Raw genomic sequence first — 24,685 nt, 5'->3', positions numbered from 1 at the left:
GGGGGGGTTCTGGAGAGGTGGAGGGAGGAGGAAAGGGGGCTGAGGGGTCCATGGGGTGGATGTTCTGGAAAGGTAGAGGGAGGAGGAGAGGGGGCTCAGGGGCCCATGGGTGGGGGGGAGGAGGAATGAGAAAAGTGGGCTGAGGGGCCCATGCAGGGGCTGGGCTGGGGGTTGGGAGGGGCAGCTGGGGGGGCTGAGGGGCCCATGGGGGGGGGGGAGATGGAGGAAGGAGAAAGGCGTCCTAATCGCCTACGTCATGTTCTCTTCCAACCACTTCCGTTTCCGGCCCCGCCCGCACAAAACGCGCCGGGCCCCGCCCCCGGCCGCTCCCATGGTGCCGCTGGCCCCGCGGTGGCCGATGGGAGATGTTGGCCGGGGCGTACCACATCTCCCACAAGCCCCCGCGGCGCGACTCCTCCCTCTCCTCCACCCCGAGCGGGACTCAGCTGGGCCCGTGGCGGTGGGAGGGGCTGGGGCTGGGGGACAATGGTGGGGGGCAGAGGGATCGGGCCTCCGGCAGTGCTGGGATGGGGGGCCTGGGGCGAGGCCCAGAGGGGTTGGGGGGGCAGGTGGGTTTAGGAGCCGGGGTGGGAGGAGTGAGGGGGAGAAGAGGGGATTTGCGATGAAGAGGAGAGGGGGGGCAGATGCCCGGGGGGAGGGGTTAGGGGGCTTGAGCTAGGTGAGTGGGGGAGGGTGTGAGGGCCTGGGGGGTGGGGGAGTAGGAGCTGAAGTGGTTTCAGAGGAGGAAACTGAGGCACTTAAACCAGCGAGGAGAAGCAAAGTTGGGGGGGGATGGCTAAGGGTGCCCCCCTGTAACCTACTGTCCCCAGTCCCAGCCGGGGTGACCCATCCCCATCACTGAGAGGTTGGCTGCTCTCCCTGGCAGCACAGCTCACGGATGCTCCCTGTGTGACGCACTGTTGCACATACAGAGGGCACGTCTCATTCTCACCTCCTGCTGGCAGCTCAAAGTTTCTGGCTCCTCCCTCCACGGTGGGAGAAAACACAAAACACTCCATCTCCCATGCCACCTCCACAGTCCAAAAAGCGTTGTAGGCGAAGATACCCTAACTCTCTTACCCTTTTCTCCTCGATCCAAACACCTGCTTAGTGCCTGGCCCCTGTGTTGAGTCTGAACTTTTGATGAGCTTAAACTTAACCCAGACTTGATGTCTCTGTCTGAACTTTTAATCAAAGCTCTGACCTGCGAACTACTCATGACACCCCCCTCCCCTTAAGTAGTCATCTCCCCTTTTCTCTTTCTGAATTTACATTTTAACCTGTTTTATCCTGTAGAATCTTGATTGATTATACATGACCATTATGATCTGTTAATCACTTTGTTTACTTCTGTGTATAAATATTGATGCTCACCCCTAATAAACTTGCCACACTTACTCTGAAGCTTTTCAAGCTAAGGATAGTGTGAGCCCGTTGATCAACGAATTGGTGTCTGGTCTCTGACAGATTGTGAGCCCCATACCAACTCCGCACGAACTCGGGTGCTGGAGAGGTGAGTGAGGACTTGCTTTTTACCTAACACCTGCTGTGACATTTCAACACAGAGATGGGGCAAAAGAATACCTGCAAAAATCCTGGGATATCTCTCCTCCCGCACGATACATGTGGTTCAGAGTGAAGGGAAAGGGGAGTAACCTGCCCCCTCTTCCCACATGTTTAGTAGTTTGTGATGTAAAAAAAGCTGCTGTGACAGTACACATGGAGAAACAGATCTTTCTATACATGATGATATAAAATTATTCTACTTAACTGCCAGGGGGCAAATTTGTCACGTACACATGGGAGAAAGAAGAAGGAAAAAATGCAGGGTCAGCAATAGGAGTCAGGAAGTTCCTTCGAGAGGAAATGTAGCCAAACTCCAAACCTGCAGACAATGGAACTTTCTGTGCCTGTATCCTGGAGATAACTAACTGCTTGTTTTTGCAACTGTCATAGAAATTTCTGTCCGTTCCAGCTGAGGAATAAGGAGAGACGGACACATCTAATCAAGCAAGGAGCCCCGGGAGGGGCGATCCGTTTATTTCAATTGCAATTGGGTTCGAGCTCATAAGTCAGCAAGAACAAAGAAAACACTTACACCAAAGCATTATATGCAGTTGACTATGATAATCTATTGCTTTATGATTGGCCAAAATTTGCCATCATTACCATACATAATTAGCAAGCTACATGTATCTGCCCCTGTTATGACCCCTTATTGTTCATCTACTTTCCCCCTCCTCCTTGCTTATTTTGCAAACCAAGCAGTTTATCTACAGGACACAGGCACAGAAAGTTTCATTGTCTGCAGGTTTGGAGTTTGGCTACATTTCCTCTCGAAGGAACTTCCTGAGTTAAGACATAGCAATAGCTGTGCTATATATCTTCCATGTGTAGGTGACAAATTTGCCCCCTGGCAGTTAAGCAGAATAATTTTATATCACAATTGAAATAAACGGCTTGCCCCTCCCGGGGCTCCTTGCTTGGCTAGCTGTGTCCGTCTCTCCTTATTCCTCAGCTGGAACGGACAGGAATTTCTACCACAATGATTACAGAGAGTAAGTGGCACTGTTATACAAAGGTGCGTTGGAGTTAGAGATGCCAGAATGCACAGTCCACCACTGCACATTTCCTCCCTCCATTTCCCATTGTGGGGGCAGGGAGGCCAGAGCCCCATCTGGGCTCCCCTCCATTTCCCCAACCAGCTCTGAACTGAAATTCTCCAGCCCCTCCTCTGGCCTTTGTCTCTTTCCCGGGCCAGGAGGTCACCTGATCTCTTTGTTCTCCAATATCTTCAGTTTCTGTAAAGGGAAATTGTTTTACTAATCTGGGGTGGCCAACCTGAGCCTGAGAAGGAGACAGAATTTACCAATGTACATTGCCGAAGAGCCACAGGAATGCATCAGCAGCCCCCCATCAGCTCTCCCCTGCTCCCAGTGCCTCCTGCCCACCAGCTGCCCCGCCGATCAGCGCGTCCCCATCCCCCCCGATCAGCTAGTTTGTGGCATGCAGGAAGCTCGGGGGGGGAGGATCGAGGGCATGGCTGGCTCAGGGGAGGGGGCGGGAAGGGGTGGAGTGGGGGCTGGGCCTGTGGCAGAGCCAGGGGTTGAACAGTGAGCACCCCCTGGCACATTGGAAAGTTGGCACCTGTAGCTCCAGCTCCGGAGTTGGTGCCTATACAAGGAGCCACATATTTAACTTCTGAAGAGCCGCACGTGGCTCCAGAGCCACAGGTTGGCCACCCCTGTACTAATCTAATAGAGTTCTTCAAGGGGGTCAACAAACATGTGGATAAGGGGGAATCCAGGGGACATAGTGTACTTAGATTTCCAGAAAGCCTTTGACAAGGTCCCTCACCAAAGGCTCTTATGTAAATTAAGTTGTCATGGGATAAGAGGGAAGATCCTTTCATGGACTGAGAACTGGTTAAAAGACAGGGAACAAAGGGTAGGAATTAATGGTAAATTCTCAGATGAAGAGGGGTAACTAGTAGTGTTCCCTAAGGGTCAGTCCTAGGACCAATCCTATTCAATTTATTCATAAATTATCTGGAGAAAGGTGAGGTGGCAAAGTTTGCAGATGATACTAAACTGCTCAAGATAGTTAAACCCAAAGAAGACTGTGAAGAACTTCAAAAAGATCTCACAAAACTAAGTGATTGGGCAACAAAATGGCAAATGAAATTTAATGTGGATAAATGTAAAGTAATGTACATTGGAAAAAATAACCCCAACTATACATACAATATGATGGGGGCTAATTTAGCTACAACTAATCAGGAAAGAGATCTTGGAGTCATTGTGGATAGTTCTCTAAAGACGTCCACACAGTGTGCAGTGGCAGTCAAAAAAGCAAACAGGATGTTAGGAATCATTAAAAAGGGGATAGAGAATAAAATAGAGAATATATTATGTTATTGGCCCATATAAATCCACGATACGCCCACATCTTGAATACTGCGTACAGGTGTGGTCTCCTCATCTCAAAAAAGATATACTGGCATTAGAAAAGGTTCAGAGAGGGCAACTAAAATGATTAGGGGTTTGGAACGGGTCCCATATGAGGAGAGATTAAAGAGACTAGAACTTTTCAGCTTGGAAAAGAGGTGACTAAGTGGGGGATATGATAGAGGTATATAAAATCATGAGTGATGTGGAGAAAGTGAATAAGGAAAAGTTATTTACTTGTTCCCATAATATAAGAACTAGGGGCCACCAAATGAAATTAATGGGCAGCAGGTTTAAAACAAATAAAAGGAAGTTCTTCTTCACACAGCGCACAGTCAACCTGTGGAACTCCTTGCCTGAGGAGGTTGTGAAGGCTATAGTTCTCTTTTAAACCCTGTTAGATAAATTCATGAAGGTTAAGTCCATTAATGGCTATTAGCCAGGATGGGTAAGGAATGGTGTCCCTAGCCTCTGTTTGTCAGAGGGTGGAGATGGCTGGCAGGAGAGAGATCACTTGATCATTGCCTGTTAGGTTCACTCCCTCTGAGGCACCTGGCATTGGCCACTGTCAGCAGACAGGATACTGGGCTGGATGGACCTTTGGTCTGACCCAGTACGGCCATTCTTATGTTCTTAGGAGGAAAGTGGTACAAAACCCAACTGCTATTCAGCAGAACCCAGTGCAACGTGGGAACAACTGGGAATGAGGCAATCTGTCCTGGTGACTAACAATCACTGTGCAGTGGAAGGAAAAGTATAAACATGATGCTCCAAATTTGGTTAGACTAGGAAAAGTGATGGAGGTTATATCCGGTGGTGAGGAAATTTGCTACATTACCCTGGCAGCTCTATGGGCTATTTTCTTTATTGAAAAAAATAGTTGTGTTTTTATATCAGGATCGTTAACTCAATCTAGCTAACTCCATGGAAAACCCTAGTGGAGTCAAGGCCCAGGTAGATTTAACCTCCATGTACCGAGTAAAGGTCACTCCTCGTTCCCCCACCTGGGGCTGACGGACATTCCTGTTGGAGGGACACACACTTCCATGACACAGAACAAAGGAGTTGATGAAAAACACTGTGGGCTTCACTCCAAGGAAAGGTGAGCTGCAAAAGAGAAAAGCAGACAACTCACCTGAAGGAGCTGAGATGCCACAAATGCTGCCTTAAAGTTCACTACCTGGGAATTAGCAAAAGGAAAAAACAATCTTTTCTGAGACCCTAGACAAGATTTTCATGGTGTTTATCTCCCTTGCAGCTTCTCTGGTGATAAATAAGAGAAGAGTTGTGATGGAAGGTTTTCCCACACTCACAGCATTTATAGGGTTTCTCTCCTGTGTGGATCCTCTGATGTGCAGTAAGGTGCGAGCTCTGAGCGAAGGTTTTCTCGCACTCACGGCATTTATAGGGTTTCTCTCCTGTGTGGCTCCTCTGATGTGTAACAAGGCCTGACCTCTGAGCAAAGGTTTTCCCGCACTCACGGCATTCATAGGGTTTTTCTCCTGTGTGGCTCCTCCTATGTGCAATAAGGCTTGAGCTCTGAGCGAAGGTTTTCCCGCACTCACAGCATTCATAAGGTTTCTCTCCTGTGTGGCTCCTCTGATGTATAACAAGGGTTGAGCTGTGAGGGAAGGTTTTCCCACACTCACAGCATTCATAAGGTTTCTCTCCTGTGTGGATCCTCTGATGGCAAATAAGGGATGAGCTCCAAGCGAAGGTTTTCCCGCACTCACAGCATTTATAGGGTTTCTCTCCTGTGTGGCTCCTCTGATGTGCAATAAGGTGTGAGCTCCGAGCGAAGGTTTTCCCGCACTCACGGCATTTATAGGGTTTCTCTCCGGTGTGGATCCTCTGATGTGCAATAAGGGTTGAGCTCCAAGCGAAGGTTTTCCCACACTCGCGGCATTCATGGGGTCTCACTCGGGTGTGGATTCTCTGATGGTGTGAGCGCCTCCTGAACTTTTTCCCACACTCAAAGCCCGTGTTATTTCTCTCTCCCGTCAGGATTCTCTGCTGCACCGTGGTTTCCTTGAGGCCTTTGTGAGTTCCCCGATAATTAACAGATATTCCAACTTTCTGCGCTGGCTGGTTTCCCTGCCACTTCTCTGGCCTGTGCTGCCCCTGAGAGCCTTTTCCCTGCTCACAACTCCTGGACACATGCTCTTTGCATCTTTGCAACAATGCTCCATGCGCTTCCACTTGCTCCTCTTCCTGCTGAGGATTCTGCTCCATGGTCTCGCTCACCATCCCCTCACCTGCTGGGACAGAGAAAGGAAAACCTCAGAGACCGGAAAGGAAAAGGGAAGAGCAAACCAAGAGAATAGCTGGAGATGGAAAAAAATCAGGGACTGAATTTCCCCAAACTCTTCCCCAAAGTGGCGAGAGGAGGGGATCAATTCTGCATCCAGTTCCCATCCAAACACTCAGGGAAAAGGAAGTTCAGGGAGGAAACTACTGCCAGGAGTTAGTCAGGATGGATAGGAAGCCATGAACAGTATCTGCCCTGAGGATATGACACCTGCTGGGGACCATCCTGAACCCAGAGACCTCACAAGGTCTTTGTTGGGAATCCCAGCTGTTTCTTTCAAGCACTGAGTAGGTTTAATGATCCCTCACCCATGCAGCTGCCTAGCAGGATCTCGCTTTCCTCTGAGCCCTGGAGAGCTGGGGCCCACGGCTCTTCCCCTCGTTCCAGCTGGGAGATGACATCAGGTTTGGAAACTGGAAACCCTGCTCAGAGGAAAGAAGACCAATGAGATCAGGTAACACACAAAAGAAGTTACTCAATTTGTGCATTAACGATGGTTCTTTGAGATGTCTCCCCCTATGGGTGCTCCATTGTAGGTGCTATCACATTAAAAACAGCTGTGTAGACCAGTGGCTTTCCACACTATTGTACCCCTTTCAGGAGTCTACATTCATTTTGGCAGTTTCATATGCACGGCTTTTTCAAAGCCTCCTTGATTTCATCTCTCTCTCTCTCTGTGTTGCCTTATCTCAGGGTATGTCTACACTGCCTGCTGGATTGGCGGGCAGCGATCGATCCAGCAGCGGTTGATTTATCGTGTCTAGTCTAGACATGATAAATCGACCCCCGAGCACTCTCCCGTCGACTGCTGTACTCCAGCTCGGTGAGAGGCGCAAGCAGAGTCGACGGGGGAGCGGCAGCAATCGACTCACCGCGGTGAAGGCATCACGGTAAGTCGATCTAAGTACGTCGACTTCAGCTATGTTATTCACGTAACTGAAGTTGCATAACTTAGATCAATCCCCACCTCCCAAGTGTAGACCAGGCCTCAGTCTTTTTGCCCTGAATAGCAGCAAACTGAAGCCCAGTCTGTTTGTACCCTAGTTCCTGTGTCCCAAAGTGCAATGCAGTTGTGTTCTCATGTTCTGCTTCCCTTGGACCCAGTCATTACACATTAACCTCCAGTCTTTGAGACTTCCACTGTCCAGTATGCTTCATTCATATGTGGACAGTTCTTGATAGTGTTTCCATGTAAATGGAGGCAGACCTATGTTACTTCAACAGGAATTACATCCCCATCCCAGAAGTGATATTCACTCCTTCAAACCCAGTGACTAACAAAGCAAATTGAGAGGGCAGCTGACCCATGCATATTTTTTATTTTAAAAAAATACAAAATAAAGCCCCCATTCTCCAGTGGGAGACAAGGTCAAAGTGAAGGGCTAGGATAATGAATCATAAAATCACAGAAATACATGGGGTAAAAGGACCTCAAGTTGTCAGCTAGTCCATCCTCCAGCCCTGAGGCAGGACCAAGTATACATAGACCATCTGTCTAACCTCTTCTTAAAAACCTCCAGCGACCAGCATTCCACAACCTCTCTTGGTAACGTATTCCTGTATTTATCTGTTCTCACAGTTGGAAAGTTTTTCCTAATATCCAACCTAAACATCTGTCAGGGTTCCCTCCCCACTCTAAACTCTAGCATACAGATGTGGGGACCCGCATGAAAGATCCCCTAAGCTTATTTCTACCAGCTTAGGTTAAAAACTTTCCCAAGGCACAAATCCTTCCTTGTCCTTGGATGGGTACTGCTGCCACCACCAAGTGAGTTAGACGAAGATTCAGGAAAAGGACCACTTGGAGTTCCAGTTTCCCCAAAATATCCCCCCAAGCTCCTTCACCCCCTTTCCTGGGGAGGCTTGAGAGTAACCAAGGTGAGCAACAAACAGCCCTTTGGGTTTTTAGGACACTAAAAACCAATCAGATTTTTAAAAACAAACTTTATTATAAAGAAAAAGTAAAAGAAGCACCTCTGTAAGATCAGGGTGGAAGGTAATTTTACAGGGCAGTCAGATTCAAAACACAGAGGATTCCGCTCTGGGCAAAACTTTAAAGTTACAAAAAACAGTGATAAATATCCCTCTTAGCACAGGGAAAATTCATAAGCTAAAACAAAAGATGCTCTAATGCATTTCCTTGCTATTACTTACTATTTCTGTACTTTTAGATGTACACAAATAGTAAGTACATTCAGTAGAAGCTGGATTACTTGCTTGGTTTCTCTCTTTGTCTTCCGAGAGAACAACAACAGCCCAAACAAAAACCTTTCCCCACAGATTTGAAAGTATCTTCTTTCCTTATTGGTCCTTTTGGTCAGATGCCAACCAGGTTATCTGAGCTTCTTAACCGTTTACAGGTGAAGGAGGGATTTTATGCTACCCTTACCTGTATGTTTATGACAACATCCCATACTGCAGAACAAGCTAGTTACTACTTCTCCCTACCCTAACCCTAAGCAGCAGAGGATAAGGGGAGATCAGATTTCAAGAAGACGACCACGGTCAGTGGTGTCAGACAGCTAACAGATCGAGGAGGAGGCGGAGGATGGAGTGCTGGTTCTGAGCTTTGCCTAAGGACAGGTCATTAGAGACTTCAGCAAAAGCAGTCTCAGTGAAGTGCTACAATTTCTGACTGTCAGAGAGTGTGGGGGAGTGAGGGCTCTGCACCCCCTACTTCCTGCGATTCACCGGGACTCTCAGCCAGCCAGTAAAACAGAAGGTTTATTAGACAACAGGAACACAGTCCAAACCAGAGCTTGTAGGTACAGACAACAGAACCCGCTCAGTCAAGTCCATATGGGGGCGGGGGGGGAGGGGGCAGGGAGCTTAGACCCCAGCCCTGGGGCTCTCCCCCAGTTTCCCCAGCCAGCTCCAAACTGAAACTCCCCAGTCCCTCCCCTGCCCTTTGTCTCTTTCCCAGGCCAGGAGGTCACCTGATCTCTTTGGTCTCCAACACCTTCATTTTGCACCTTTGCAGAGGAGGGACCCAGGCCATCAGTTGCCAGGAGACAGGGTGTCGGCCATTCTCTGTGCAGACAGCATCACACTGTCCCTCTTGGACTCTGCAACAATCATAGCCCCTTATCCCACCACCAGATACTTAAGAAATGCATAGGGGAAACTGCGGCACCCACACAGTATTCAGTGAAAACATTATGAATATTCCCACTTCGTCACACTGATTCCCTGAATCCTTCCCTTTCTACCCCCCACCAAACCCTCCTGTGATGGGTTGGGTCACAGAGACCCCCTTGGGACTGTGACCTGAGGTGCTGGAACTACCTCTGAGCCCATAGCTCTGTCAGTTAGCGATGTGAAAAATCACATCCCTACCGGACATAAATTGCAGCAAAAACTGTAGTGTCAACACAGTTACAGTGGCAAAAAAGTCCATTAAAAAGAAAATCAATTAAATTCAACGCCCATAAAGTACATTAAGCAGAGTTAAGGTTGCCCAGTGCTGCCTCGTGCCCTTCCAGCATGTGGACGGTGGTGAAAAATAAAGCCTCTGAAAACCAGGAAATGAAGAATTAAATTACACACCACTCCTGCAATGCAACCTTAACTCTGCCCTTACTGACCTATTCCCAGTGAGATTTGCAAGCTCCAGGGTTAGGGGGTAAGGATGGTGCAAAGGTTAACAAACTACCCAAGGTAGGGGCGAATTTTACATCTCTTGAAGTCTTCAAGTCAGGACAGGATGCCTTTCTGGAAGATCTTTTCATCAAACTCAAGGCATTCAGCACACTACAAAGGTAACTGGATGAAACTCCATGGCCCGTATTACACAGGAGGTCAGACTAGATAACCTAATAGTCTCCCCTGGCCTTAAAATTTATTTATTGACAGAAGGAAGGACTAAGCACATTCCGTTGTGTGTTTTATGTTCCTCAGATTTGAATACCAGCATTTATCCGCAGGCACTCCAGCAGTGTGCACTGGGCCAGATGTAGCTTTAAATGAACTGTGGAGGGACTAGTTGGAGCAGCCTGGCAGAGCTGTGACACGAAGAGAGGCGCACGTGAAACTCGAAGGAACAGGTATTCCCTATTTCAGTGCTGAGTGGTGTAGGCAGCGTCAATAAAGGCGCACAAGGGTGTGTTCTTGCCACAAGGATTGTCAGCAGGCTGGTGTCATACGTGCTTGGGGTCTCCGGGGCTCAGTGAGGGGTAAGTGAAGGCAACAACTAAGACGGAATCCTCATTGGAAGGGTAAAGGGGTGGTGACATTATGAAAGTCTGAGATGGATTGTGAGCAGTAGACTCAGTGTCTTAGCGCAGGCCAGGGGTAGGTAGCTTCTGATCCCTACAATGGACCTAACCCCAAGTTTTGCCTTAGCAAAGAGGAGGTGTTAGTGTTTGCGCTATCCAGTGCCTGTGCTCTGTTCCCAAAGTGTTCTGTAGCAGGGAGCGTAGAGTGCTAGTCTATGTGTCATTGGCTTGTCGGGGTGTCGCTGAAACAGGGCAAAGTTGAGAGTGCACTGTGGGGTGTTGTGAACCTTAACTCTTCGTTTCCCCTTCTAAGAACCGAGGGGACAGGAATCCTTACCCAGCGAGGTCACGTTCTCATAGTTCTCCTGCATGACGTCTCCGTAGAGGGCTCTCTGAGCAGGGTCCAGCAGAGCCCACTCTTCCTTGGTGAAAAACACAGCCACCTCCTCGAAAGTCACCAGCCCCTGAAAGAGCAAGAGCCCTCCACTCTGCACCTGCTGCCCAGTGACAACCCCACCATTCACAGGGGAGGAGGGCCAATTACATGGAAGCTCTGGGAGACAGGCAGGATCCGTCCCGCTCCCCATCAGAGCAGCCAGGAGGCATCAGGGTGAGAGGAGAAAGAGAGAGAGCCCCTCACCCCTTCTAGCAGACAGAGATGGCAGGGGTCTTCACATTCAACACTCACCTACCAGCCAGAAGCTGATACAGGAGATGGAGCCCGCAGCAGGGTCCAGGGACAGCCCCCTGGTAGGAATCCCAACACCCTCCCCAGTGTCAGCAGTTGGATGTGAAGGGATGGGGTGTCTTCCCTGGGCCTCACTGGGGGTTGCCCTCTGGCTAGTAGGTTCAGACTCCAGTATTGGAGGCTGGTACGTTTCTCCAGCCCAGTCCAGGGGGGTTGTTTCCTGCTCGACAAATTAGGGAATTTCCACCCACAAATCCCATGGGTCTGTTAAAATCTAGGCCCCACCGTAAACAAATCCCAGCAGGTTTGTCACACCCTGTCCCCCTCCCTTTCTCCATCCTGTGTATTTCCTGCCCCCTCCCACCTCCTGACCACCCCCAGAAGCACCCACCTCCTATGTCTTTACTGCCCTTCTCCCGCCAACAGGAGCCCACCAGCAACTCCCCTATAATCCCTACCAGAACTGGCTCCACGGCAGCCATTTCCCTTCCCTGGTCCCTGGAAGTATGGTATGTAACGCTGCAGCCTGTCAGGGCAAGAAGGGGACTTGTCAAAACAGGACAGTAACGTCACATGACAATTCCCCCCGACTCTTTCCTCGCAGACAGATGTTCTTGACTCTGTCATGCAAATAACAGAAACATTAAAAACACAATTAGTAATGGGGGGACGGGAGGGGAGACATGGGACTTTGAATTCCTTTTCTAACAGGTGTCTCGGTAGTTAAACAAACACAAAGTGTCCAATAAGTTCTTGGAATGTGTTGGGGACACCTGTTTGCTTCAGAAGATGGAAGTAGTAACCAGGGAGACAGGCATTTAAGGGTTGATGCTGACTAACTGGCAGGAGTTAGTTAGGAAATGGAAGGTGGAAAGCAATATGGGCGAAAGTGTTCATGAAATGATGATTTTGTGATTCTAAGGCTGGTCCACACTAACCTCCCACTTCGAACTAAGGTACGCAAATTCAGCTACGTTAATAACGTAGCTGAATTCGAAGTACCTTAGTTCGAACTTACTGCGGGTCCAGACGCGGCAGGCAGGCTCCCCCGTCGATGCCGTGTACTCCTCTCGCCGAGCTGGAGTACCGGCATTGTAGGACTGATGAATGAAATTGTTTTTAATTGTTTACTTTATTAATGTAACTTCATAAGTAAAAGTTTTATGAATGAAACAATATTCATTCATAAAACCGGTTACCCCAATAACTGGCTAATTAACAATTAAGATGCTTGTTAAGAGCCATAGCTGTTCAGTCAGCTGCCTTTGTAAGTTTCACTATCAATCCAATTCCTGCTTAAATCACTGAGACTTGCACTGTTTCAGTATTGTAACTTCTGTTCACCATTTATTACACTTGCCTACAGTGTAACTTCTGTTCACTGTTTGCCATCCATTATACTTGTCTATATTGTAACTTCTGTTCACTGTTTGCCATATTGTAATTCAAACCCCATTTTAAAACGCTTACTCCATTTTGTAAGGGCTTGCTGCAACCTTCATTTTTGCAAACACTGCTGTAATCTTATTAGTTTAGTTTAGATGTGTGAATGAGGTATGTATGGATGGTGGAATCAACCTCCAGCCCCAGCCTGTCCTGATTAAATAAAGTTCAAACACCAACAGCTGAAGATGCAGACAAGAGCCCTAACAAAGTAAAAAGAATCCACCCTAAAAAGAAAAGGTACAATGGAAGGAAGATCAAAGCCCGGTCTAAGGCTGAAAGTCATGTCTGCAATTGACGGGTGATCAATCACCAAACCTGAAGGCAGCGTGACACAGCAAGACCTATAGACTCTGGATTCAAACTAAAGCCTACAAAAAGGATGGGTGTGATGGAAAACTTTGGAGGAGGGTAACATTCTGCTGCCAACATGAAAGGGCATCGGTGCATGCCCAACAGAGACCCAGTTCATCCTTGTGCCCGGCTTTCCTGGCCAGTTAGCCGCCACAAGCTACGAACCCAAGCTGCAAACTCAAGCCACAGACTCAAGCAGGACTGGTAACTATGCAGCAGCTGCAGAACATCTGATGGATGTGTGTGTGTGTGTGTGTATAGGTATTAGGTATAATGTGTGTGTATAAGGATTAAGATATTAGTTATTGGTCATAAATCAAATTGTTATCATAATAAATGTGGCATCTTTATCTTGTCCCCTTTAATAAGATCCTGCTAGTTTTTATTGGTATAACAGCGTCGACAGCGAGCACTTCCGGGATCGATCCCAGAAGATCGATTGCTTAGCGCCGGACCCGGAGGTAAGTGTAGACCTACCTTAAGAGAAGGAAGGCATTAGAGCAGGAAAATAAGGACAATGGACTTCAAAAAGGCAGACTTCAACAAACTCTGAAAACTGGTATGTGAGTGTGCCATTTCACTCCATATTCTTTATGAAAATATGCTTATGACATGAATATGAGATAACTGAGATGTACTTTGTGCAAGATGGGTCTTGTAAGATGTAATTGGAAAAAGGTTATAGATTCATAGATTCTAGACTGGAAGGGAACTAGAGAGGTCATTGAGTCCAGTCCCCTGGCCTCATGGAAGGACCAAATACTGTCTAGACCATTGGTCCCCAACCTTTTTTGTCTGGTGGGCACCAAAAAAAAAAAAAGCTGAGTGCTGCCCAGCAGAGCAAAAAAAACGGGCACCACGTTGGGGACCCCTGGTCTAGACCCTCCCAGATAGACATTTATCTAACCTACTCTTAAATATCTCCAGAGATGGAGATTCCACAACCTCCCTAGGCAATTTATTCCAGTGTTTAACCACCCTGACAGTTAGGAACTTTTTCCTTGCTGCAGTTTAAGCCCATTGCTTCTTGTTTTATCCTTAGAGGCTAAGATAAACAAGTTTTCTCCCTCCTCCTTATGACACCCTTTTAGATACTTGAAAACTGCCATCATGTCCCCTCTCAGTCTTCTCTTTTCCAAACTAAACAAATCCAATTCTTTCAGCCTTCCTTCATAGGTCATGTTCTCTAGACCTTTAATCATTCTTGTTGCTCTTCTCTGGACCCTCTCCAATTTCTCCACATCTTTCTTGAAATGCGGTGCCCAGAACTGGACACAATACTCCAGCTGAGGCCTAATCAGCAGAGTAGAGCGGAATAATTACTTCTCGTGTCTTGTTTACAACACTCCTGCTAATACATCCCAGAATCATGTTTGCTTTTTTTTTCTCAACAGCATCACACTGCTGACTCTCATTTAGCTTGTGATCCACTATGACCCCCAAATCCCTTTCCACAGTACTCCTCCCTAGACAGTCATTTCCCATTTTGTATGTGTGCAACTGATTGTTCCTTCCTAAGTGGAGTACTTTACATTTGTCTTTAATAAATTTCATCCGATTTACTTCAGACCATTTTGTCCAGATCATTTTGAATTTTAATCCTATCTTCCAAACCCCTCCCTGCTTGGTATCATCCATGAACTTTATAAGTGTACTCTCTATGCCATTATCTAAATCATTGATTAAGATATTGAACAGAACCGGACCCAGAACTGATCCCGGTGGGACCCCACTCGATATGCCCTTCCAGCTTGACTGTAAACCTCAGAACTACTCTCTGGGGACAGTTTTCCAACCAGCTATGCATCCACTTAATGGTAGTTCCATCTCGGTTGTCTTTCTTTAGTTTGTTTATGAGAAGGTCATGCAAGACAGTATCAAAAGCCTTACTAAATTCAAGCTCTACCACATCTACCGCTTCCCCTCTATCCACAAGTTTGTTACCCTGTCAAAAAAAAAAAAAAAAAAAAAAAAGCTATTAGGGTGGTTTGACACAATTTGTTCCTGAGAAATCCATGCTGACTGTTACTTATCACCTTATTATCTTCTAGGAGTTTGCTAACTGATTGCTTAATTATTTGTTCCATTATCTTTCTGGGGAATTAAAATAAGCTGATTGGTCTGTAATTCCCCGGATTGCCCTTACTCTCCTTTTTATAGAAGGGCACTATATTTGCTCTTTTCCAGTCCTCTGGAATCTCTCCCATCTTCCATGACTTTTTGAAGATAATCGCTAATAGCTCAGATATCTAGGGTGCATTTCATCAGGCCCTGGAGACTTGAAGACATCTAACATAAGTAATTTTAACTTGTTCTTTCCCTATTTTAGCCTCTGACCCTACCTCATTTTCATTGGCATTCATTAAGTTAGATATCCAATTGCTACTAAACTTTTTGGTGAAAACTGAAACAAAAGTCATTTAGCATCTGCCATTTCCACATTTTCTGTTATTGTTCCCCCCCCCCCCATTGAGTACCATGAGCAGGTGGGGACAAAATCAGAAAGATTAACTCACAAAATAAGTTACACTAGCAAGGGACATAGGCAATAAGTAGGGTACTACTTAAATCATGGGGGGGAAGGGAATCATATGATTTTCAAGGGTTGGTCATGGCATAAATAGTGAACTTTGCAGATGTGTTATACACCTATACAATTTGCTATTTATGTGGTGAGTAACCCACAAAAAAGTGTGATTTCTCCACAGCATTTCTCACATCAGCGGCCCAGACCCAAAGGGTGGTTGCAAGCCCACTAGTGGGTCGCAGTATTGTCACCCTTACTCCTGAGTTGATGCTGGCAGCGGCACTGCCTAGAGCTGGGTGGCGAGAGAGCGGTGGATGCTGGCCAGTGCCCGGTTCTGAAGGCAGAGAAGTAGGGGTGACTTAGAATTGCCGCCCTTATTTCTATTCTGTGGTGGCGTTGCCTTTAGAGCGAGGCACCCAGCCAATAGCTGCCATTCTCCACTCTGCCTTCAGAGCCGGGCAGCCGGAGACCAGATTTCATGGTCTGTGACGCAAATTTCCACCCTCATTTTTCTGCCCCAATTTTCTACTCCCCAGCCCCACTTTGTGCCCTTGGTGGCTGCCCCACTCACCCCACCCATGTTATGGCCCTGTAGCTGCACCAAATTGTCTGGTTACCAAAAAAATTCACAGGCATAATGTAATAGTTGAGTGTTTATATTATGCCAGCAGATTTTTCTTAAACAAATAGGTCTGCTGTGGCTTTTCCAAATTACGGCAATTAATAAAGGTCCATTATTATTTTTCTGCAATTTTCCAAGTCTTCTTTGCATCTCAGCTGCAATTATTTGAAGATCATCCCGCGGTTCAGGTAGGGTCTTAATTATTATTATTAACCAAGAGGAGGAAGAAACAGAAACCACAATAGGGAAAGAACAGGTTAAAAATATGTAGATACATTATATATATTAATGTCAGCCACGAAATTAATTTTAGGGTGCTCAAGGAATTAGCTGAGGCAATCTTGGAACCATTAGCAATTATCTTTGAGAACGCCTGGAGAACGGTGAAGGCTGGAGAAGAGCAAACATAGTACCCATCTTTTAAAAGGGGAACAAAGAGGACTGGGAAATAAAATCAAGCCTACCTTAGATACCTGGAATGAACAAATTATTATACAATCAATTTGTAAGCACCTAGAGGATAGTAAGGTGATAAGTTATAGCCAGCATGGATTTGCAAAAACAAATAATGCCAAGTCATAGTGAACTAGGGAAATGTGGTGTACATGAAAGTGGTATAAAATGGGTGAAAATGTTGTTGGAAGGTGGTACTCAGACAGTAATCATTAGTGGCTCACTGTCCAACTGGGAGGATGTATACAATGGGGTGGCCAGGGGCCAGTCCTGGATCTGATATCGTCAATATTTTCACTAATTACTTGGATAATGGACTGGAGAGCATGCTGTCTAAATATGCAGATAACAGCAGCTGTGAGGGGCTGCAAGCACGTTGGAGGACAGGATTAGCATTCAAGGTAACATTTAAAAATTAGAGAAGTGGGCTGAATGAACATGATGAAATTCAATAAAGAGAAGTGCACACTACTAGGTTTAGGGAAGGAAAACCAAATGCACAACTACAAAGTGGGGAATAGCTGGTTAGGGGTAGAACTACTGAAAATGATCGGGGGCTATAGTGGATCACAAATTGAATCTGAGTCAATTGTGCAAAAACTTAATTAAGCACTGGAATAGATTAGCAAGAGAGGTGGTGGAATCCCCATCATTGGAGGTTTTTAAGAACAGGTTGGACAAACACTTCAGTGCTGGGACTAGATGTCCTCTCAGAGTTCATTCCAGCCCTACAGTACTATGATTCTATGCTGGGGAAATGTTTGGCCACTTTATTACAGCACTGACCGGCCCCTCCCACTAAACCACTGAGACATTTTGAAACCCTCCCAATAACTAAATCTGGGAACCAAATGGGAGAGAAGCGCAGAACAAAAGAAGTGACCCTGGGGGATTCCCCCTGACACTGTCCCAGGGCAGCACACTCCTACAGCAGAGGGGACAGGGAGAGTCAGGAACTGGCTTTTCTTCTTCCTGCACCTCACCTTGCTCACAGGAAAGTGAATCTGCCCAGGGATGCTGCAATAAGTGTGGGGGGGCCGGTCAGAGATCTGGGAATCTCTCTCCCCAGTTATTTCTCCCACTGCTCTCTCTCTCTCATTTTTCTCCTTGTGTCTCCCTTCCCCCGTCTCTCCCACTCTGCTGACAGACAATCCTGGGGGTTCGCTCTCCTATAGCTGGATCGGCTCCTGCAATTGCTAAGGGGAGGAGAGATGTGGGGTGAGGAGGGGCTGTTTGTGCAGTGTCACTTTCATGCCCATCCCCAGTTCCCTGAGGTCTCTATCAACCACCTGGAGTCTCTGGCTCAGATGTTGGGGCGGGCAGAGCATTGGGTTGACCTATGGGGCTAATTACAGCTGGAGAAAATCCTCACCTTGGCTGGACGCAGAGGAAGCTTTACTCATGGTCACTCCCCAGCCCCGATCCCGCTGGGGGAGCAGCAGCTGCTCAGCCTGGGCTCTCAGATCACAATGGGGGCAGCAGTGTCTGAACCAGGAAGCTCAACCTCAATATCCTGAGGCAGAGAAAGCGAGAAACTGAGTCACTTTCCCCCCTTTAGCAACAACTGAAACTCCCTCCCAACAGGGACACACCCTGATCTTATCTGCCCCCCCATGTTAATTTTGGAGTCACTCCCTGTTCTGCCTTGCAGTGACTCTGGATTAACATGCGTCTCAGCGTGTAGCCCTAAGGATTAATCTGCTTGCTTGCATAGATATATCTTTTCTTATAAGTTTAAGTATTTGATGTACTGTAATAGGTTTATAGATTTATATTAAAAATTAAATTTGGCTGTAATGCAAGAGACCTCAGGCCAAACCAAAACCTGTATGTTAAATAGGGTTACCATACGTCCGGTTTTTCCCGGACATGTCCGGTTTTTCGGCAATCAAACCCCCATCCGGGGGGAATTGCCAAAAAGCCGAACATGTCCGGGAAAAATACCGGTCGGGCACTTCCTCTCCCGCGGCTGCTCTGCTCCTCCCCTGACTCAGACTTCGGCTCTGTTTAAGAGCCAAGCTGCCCGAGCCAGCGCTACCGGCTTCGGGCAGCCCCCGTGCCTCCGGACCCTGCGCCGCCGGAGCAGAGCAGCTGAAGCCGGGGAGAAGTGCCCAGCCGGCGGCTGGGGTCCAGAGTCAAGGGGGCTGCCCGAAGCCGGTAGCGCTGGCTTGGGCAGCTTGGCTCTTAAACAGAGCCGAAGTCTGAGTCCGGGGAGGAGCAGAGCAGCTGGAGCCGGGGAGGAGAAGTGCCCGGCCGGGGGAGCAGGGTCCAGAGGCATGGGGGCTGCCCGAAGCCCGAGTGCTACCGGCTTCATGGTTTGCCGGGCAGCCTCCAGACCCTGCGCCCCTGTCTGGGCGCTTCCCCTCCTGGGCTCCAGCTGTGCTGGGGAAGTGCCGGCCGGGGGCGCAGGGTCTGGAGGCTGCCCGCCAAACCATAAAGCCGGTAGCGCTCGGGCAGCCCTTTTCGCGTGGCTGGGAGGGAGGAGGGGGAATTAGGGCGGGGACTTTGGGGAAGGGGCGGGGAAAGGGTGGAATTGGGGTGGGGCCGGGGTGGGAAAGAGGCGGGGCCAGGGCCCGTGGAGTGTCCTCATTTTTTTATTTTTTAAATATGGTATAACCCTAATGTTAAAGCTAAGGCAAAGTTAGCATATCTATATTGGGATCTTATACCCAGAAAAGTAAGGTTGACCTTCATCTTGTTACCCAAATAGATAAAGGACCCCGGCCTATGTCTAAGATCTTTACCTAGACCAATAGACAACGAAGAATGGCATAGGAGGGGTTTCAAAGTTGTACCCACAGGTACACACATACCTGTCATCGATACGCACATACATATTAGCCTATGGGGTAAGTGTAGCCTAACATTTCTGTGGGGGAGGAATGAAATTTGGGCATAAGAGGAAGGATTTCCGGCACTTAGGTCATATAAAAGAGCTTCAATCATCATCTATTCTAGATCTCTTCATCTTCAACTAGCCAGGAGACTCGAGGAGTGTGTGACAGGAATTCCAGGCATCCTTAGATCTCTAGAAATCTCACCCGAGGCATAAGTAAATGGTTAAAATTACAGAGACTTACAAATAGTGTGTTTCACCCACTCTTTCTTAAGAAAACAGAAAACTAATTTCCTGTGACTGCAGCTTGGCAGCAGTCCCAGTATTTCCAGTTTTGTATTGTGGTTTTGACTTAGAAGTTTAATTTTAAGGTTTTTGAATATAATACTGCAAGATTAAATAATATTGCTTTATAATATTACTTTTAAGTAATAGTGTTATTGTTAAAGTGGTATGCGCATCTAAGGGGTTTTGTAAAGGTTGAAGTTATAACGAATGGTACCGATAAGACATTAGCCGTAGCACTGGATCTGATGACCCAGACTAGTGGTGGTGGGGGAGCTGACAAATCTAGGTATTAATTGCTGCCAAAAGGCCGCAATAGTTCAGAACTTGAACAGTTCAAGATACCTTATCTCAGTCCCCTTAACTCTCCATCTGCCTCAGTATTTCCCAGTATTTGGCAGGTCCCGACAGAGGGAAAAGACCTCTCGAGTAGCTACGAGCCATCGAGGGAAGAGAGGGAACATACCCCCATCCCTCTATTATTTACTTGGGACTTATTGAACGAAGTGTAGAAACCGGTTAGGGGTGTTATTTCCTGTTGTTTCTGTGAAGGGACACCTTCAGTTTCAGAGTAAAACAACAGAGTATTCATTCTAGTTGATTGAAGAAGCTAGTGAAGTTATATAATTGAAATGAGTTCTATATTTCTTGTTAGGAGTGGAGTAAAGGCAAGAGTGGAGTCTGTTGGAGTTGCCCACAGTCTGGCTTTAGAAAACTTTGCCAGAAAATATATTCAGGAACATAGAGGAGATTTAGAACAGCTGAGAAATAGCGAGATGATTTCTGAGCATGGTAACCCACGGGGTTTTGTAAGTGAGGTATTTGATGTAGAAACAGAGCTGAAAAAGAAAAAGGGCTAAACAGGGAAGAGATGTTGAATGCCTGCTTGTGGCTTGAAATTTGCTGGGAAAGAAATTGAATAAAAAAGTAGGGTTACTCAGGGAAGCCCAGCAAACTTTGGATGCCAGCTTAAAACCGCTGGAGGGCTCTAGATCAGATCGTGGTCAGCTGTTGGACAGAATTAGAGAATTAGAAAAGAGAGAAGATGTGTCAGAGGAGGATAAAGAATTGATTCCCATCCCTATTGGCACGGTGGAACCGACGGAGGTAGAAAAACCTGCAGGGCCAACTACTAGAAGTAGGGCAAGAGAATTAGCTCAGGCTGATACAGTACCTTTAGGAGCGGAGTTGGAGATTGAGTCTGAAGAGCCACGGGGAGAGTCAGAAGAGGAAGTTAGCAGTGCAGAAGATACCGGCAGTTTGCAGATAGGAAAAGGAATTCCCAGGGTGGCACCACAGGAGGTGGAGCTGAGTGCCCTAGAAAAGGCAGCTAGTGATGTAAAGGAGGAGTTGAGCAAAGCAAAAGGGGAGGAAATATCTTCTCCCCTGTTAGTGTCCGTCTCTGATAGTCAAGAGGCAGTGCCTTTAGAGACTGTCATTGTTCAGGGACTAGAAGATGCAGTGTCACAAGTGACACGAGTAGCTAGTGCATGTGATGAATCTGTAAGTTACAACAACCAAGGAATAGAATTCCTGCTTCTCCACCCAATATTACATTAGCACCATATAGAGTACAAGATCCAGCCCCTTTGGGTGGATATTTATTGGGATTTGGGCAAACAACATTGCCTAGAGCCCGTGGACTCTCTACACCTTGGTATATGCTGGTATCACCTAGTGTACCAGTAGAACACCCTACTACACCACACCTTAGCAGACCAAGAGATGTCCTGCATCAGTGTAGCCTATAGGACTAACCTGCTTGCTTGCATATATATGTATCTTTTTTATAGTTTAAGTATTTGGTTTATTGTAATAGGTTTATAGATTTATATTAAAGTAAGTTTGGCTGTAATGCAAGAGACCCACAGGCCACATCCTGTATGTTAAGATAAATGTGCTAACTTTGCCTTAGCTTAAGACTTTTACCCAGGAAAGTAAGGTTGACCTTCATCTTGTTACCCAAATAGATAAAGCACCCATCCCTACGTCTAAGACCTTTACCTAGACCAATAGACAATGAAGAATGGAATAGGGAGGTTTCAATGTTGTACCCACAGACTTAACAAGTACACCACAAGAGACTGATGTGCATACATACCTGTCATCAATACACACATACATATTAGCCTATGGGGTAAGTGACCCTAACATTTCTGTGGGGGAGGAATGACATTTGGGCATAAGAGGAAGGATTTCCGGCACTTGCCCTATAAAAGAGGTGACCCACCTTGCTAGAGCTCTCTCTCCACTCTTACTTACTCCGCTCTATCGTTTCTATTCTTACTTCTTCTATTTCTACACTATCTTTATATCAATTCTATCTATCTACGATGACTGCTATTATTAGTAGGCTGTACTTGTTCTTCTTAAACTTTAAGTTTCAAGGGAACTAGGCTAAGCTTGGCTGCCTTAAGTTTTATTCTTAAACTTAAAATCGAAACCTAATAAAACTAAGTTAGTCAAGTAAACCCTAATTTAGTTTTGATAGCTCCTAGCATTAGATTTCCTCTAAGCACTGCATCCCTCACTCAAGAATTGAGAAACCTGGAACTGCAAGGCTGGTCCTGTGTCGCTTACCCCCAGGTTATCGAGGAAGGGTGTGAGTATATTAACCAAAGCTTTGTTGCATATACTACTATATTATCATATGTATCTTTTGAATAGCAGTAATGCAATTGTAACTTTGTAACTCTGGGTATTTTACCATTGACTTACTATTTCACTGATTTTAATAAAAAGTCAGTAAGGCTATATCTGTCTCAGTGTCATACCCTCGAGGATCCTTTGTAAATTCTGTGGAGCCTGAATCAGGACAAGAACTTTTATCTTCTGATCAAACAGATTGGCGAGCCTAAAACCCATACTAATTAATATTATTTAATAATATCAATAATAATTAATCATTAAGTAAAAAGTAAATGAATAAATTAAATTCACATATTAACCAAATTAATATTATCAGTACACCCTAAATCAGGCTACAGGCTGGCGAGCCAGAGCCAGGAGTCTCGAGGCGTGTGTGACAGGAATTGTCAGGGATTCCAGGCATCCTTCGATCCCTGAGAATCTCACTTGAGACATAAGTAAATGATTAAAGTTACAGAGAGTTAGAGATTGTGTGTCTTACTCACTCTTAAGAACACAGGAACCTGATTTCCTGTGGCTGCGGCTTGGCAGCAGTCCCAGTATTTCTGGTTCTGTGTTGTGGTTTAATTTAAAGTTTTAACTTATAAGTTTTGAATTTAATCTTGCAAGATAAAGTAATGATATTATTTAAAGTAATAGTGATGTTATTTAAAAAGTAATACGTGCGTTTAAGGGGCTTTGTTGGAGGTGGAAGTTGTAACGAATGGCATCGATAAGATATAAGCAGTAGCATCGGGCCCGATGACCCACACTAAGTGGTGGTGGGGGAGTTGATAAATATATGTATTAATTGTCGCCAAGAGGCCGCAATAACTCAGAACTTGTATAAGTTCTTCAGTCCCCCAACTCTCCCAGGCTGCACCTCTGATCCGTCTGCCTCAGTTCCCCAGCTGTTTGGCAGGTCCCAACAGAGGGAAAAGACCTCTCGATCAGCTACAAGCCATTGAGGGAAGAGAGGGAAATGCACCCCCACCCCTATATCATTTACTTGGGACTTATTGAACTATGTAGAAAACCGGTTTGGGGTATTATTTCCTGTTGTTTCTGTGAAGGGACGCCTTCAGTTACAGAGTAAAGCAACAAAGTATTCATTATAGTTTATTACAAAAGCTAGTGAAGTGTTAGAATTCAAATGAGTTCTATGTTATGTGTTAAGATGAGTGGAGTAAGGGCAAGAGTAGAGTCTGTTGGAGTTGCCCACAGTCTGGCTTTAGAAAACTTAGTCAGAAAATACATTCAGGAACATGGAGGAGGTTTAGAATAGCTAAGGAATAGCGAGTTGATATCTAAGCATTGTAAACCATGGGGTTTTGTAAATGATGTATTTAGCCTTCCTTTTTTTTTCTGCTTCGTTTCTATATCAAACTGATGAAGAAAATAGCTGTTAAATGTCTGCTCGTAGCTTATAGTTCACTGGGAAAGAGATTAAATAAAAAAATTACAGTTACTCAGGAAAGCCCAGCAAACTTTGGATGCCAGCTTAAAATCACTGGACAGCTATGAATCAGACCGTGGTCGGCTGTTAAAAAGAATTAGAGAGTTTTTTTTTTTTTTTTTAAAGATGTGTTAGGGGAGAATAAAGAATTGGTTCCCGTCTCTATTGGCATGGTGGAACCGCTGGAGACCGAAAAATCTGCAGAGCCAATTACTAGAAATAGGGTGAGAGAGTTAGCTCAGACTGACACAGTACCTTTAGAAGCGGAATTGGAGATTAAGCCTGAGAAGCCACAGGGAGAGTCAAAAGAGGAAGTTAGCAGTGCAGAAGCTACCAGCAGTCTGCAGGTAGGAAACGAAATCTCAGGGTGGCACCACAGAAGGCGGAGTTGAGTGTCATCATAGAGGAAGCAACTAGTGATGTAAAGGGGGAGGAAATATCCTCTCCTCTGTTAGTGTCCGCCCCGATAGTAAAAACGGAGTGCCTTTAGAAACAGTAATTGTTCAGGGACTAGAAGATGCGGTGTCATAAGTGACTCGAGAAGCTAGTGCCTGTGAGGTAGTAATCTCTAGGTTACAACAGAGAGAGATACCACAACCCAGGATGCATTGGCACCATATAAAGTAGGAGATCCTGCCCCTTTGCCCAAATGCCAATAAATGTTCACCCAATCATCCACATTGCCTAGGTCCCTAGAATTTTGTGAACCCTCTACACCCCTTTGGTGTATGCTGGTATTGTACGGGGAGACTTTGGCAAACCAGTAAAGTGCCTGAAACCACTATGGCTTATTGTTAAAGGCGGCCTAGTCAGCAAGCTGTAAATTGGCCATTCAGCAGTCTCAGCAGTTTTGGGTGCCTCAGAAAGGGCAGATTGACCCCGCATCCTTCCTGATAAGAATTGTGTTGAAGTTGCTGATACATG

The 24,685-nt window shown here is 46.3% G+C and overlaps 1 protein-coding gene across 6 annotated transcripts; it reads right to left on the bottom strand.

The window, feature by feature from the left end:
- Nucleotides 1-4,463: 4,463 nt before the first annotated feature.
- On the bottom strand, nt 4,464-24,089 carry LOC117868504 (zinc finger protein 239-like). Of its 6 annotated transcripts, none has more exons than XM_034754485.1 (4): nt 24,017-24,089; nt 17,929-18,069; nt 6,564-6,677; nt 4,464-6,205 (listed from the first exon to the last, which is right to left on the bottom strand). In XM_034754485.1, the coding sequence occupies exons 2-4, from the start codon at nt 17,957-17,959 to the stop codon at nt 5,169-5,171; spliced, it is 1,182 nt and encodes a 393-aa protein (XP_034610376.1). In that variant the 5' UTR covers nt 17,960-18,069; nt 24,017-24,089; the 3' UTR covers nt 4,464-5,168. The 6 variants fall into 6 exon arrangements, with proteins under 6 accessions (XP_034610376.1, XP_034610374.1, XP_034610375.1 ...); XM_034754483.1 differs by lacking the exon at nt 24,017-24,089 and adding an exon at nt 19,370-21,036; XM_034754484.1 differs by lacking the exon at nt 24,017-24,089 and adding an exon at nt 20,852-21,036.
- Between the last annotated feature and the right edge of the window lie 596 nt (nt 24,090-24,685).

Source organism: Trachemys scripta, chromosome 21, assembly GCF_013100865.1.
Source record: "Trachemys scripta elegans isolate TJP31775 chromosome 21, CAS_Tse_1.0, whole genome shotgun sequence".
NCBI lineage: Eukaryota > Metazoa > Chordata > Testudines > Emydidae > Trachemys > Trachemys scripta.
Note: the sequence above shows the minus strand (reverse complement) of the source record. Positions and strands in the feature narration are given on the sequence as shown.

What these genes read in the sequence shown, in the direction of transcription:
- LOC117868504 (XM_034754480.1), bottom strand. Translation starts at nt 11,056, where the DNA reads ATGGGGAGCGGGACGGATCCTGCCTGTCTCCCAGAGCTTCCATGTAAT. An exon ending in TGAGAACGTGACCTCGCTGG is followed by an intron (nt 6,678 to 10,806) that starts GTAAGGATTCCT and finishes TCCTCTGAGCAG; the next exon opens with GGTTTCCAGTTTCCAAACCT. An exon ending in CCTGCTAGGCAGCTGCATGG is followed by an intron (nt 6,206 to 6,563) that starts GTGAGGGATCAT and finishes TCTCTGTCCCAG; the next exon opens with CAGGTGAGGGGATGGTGAGC.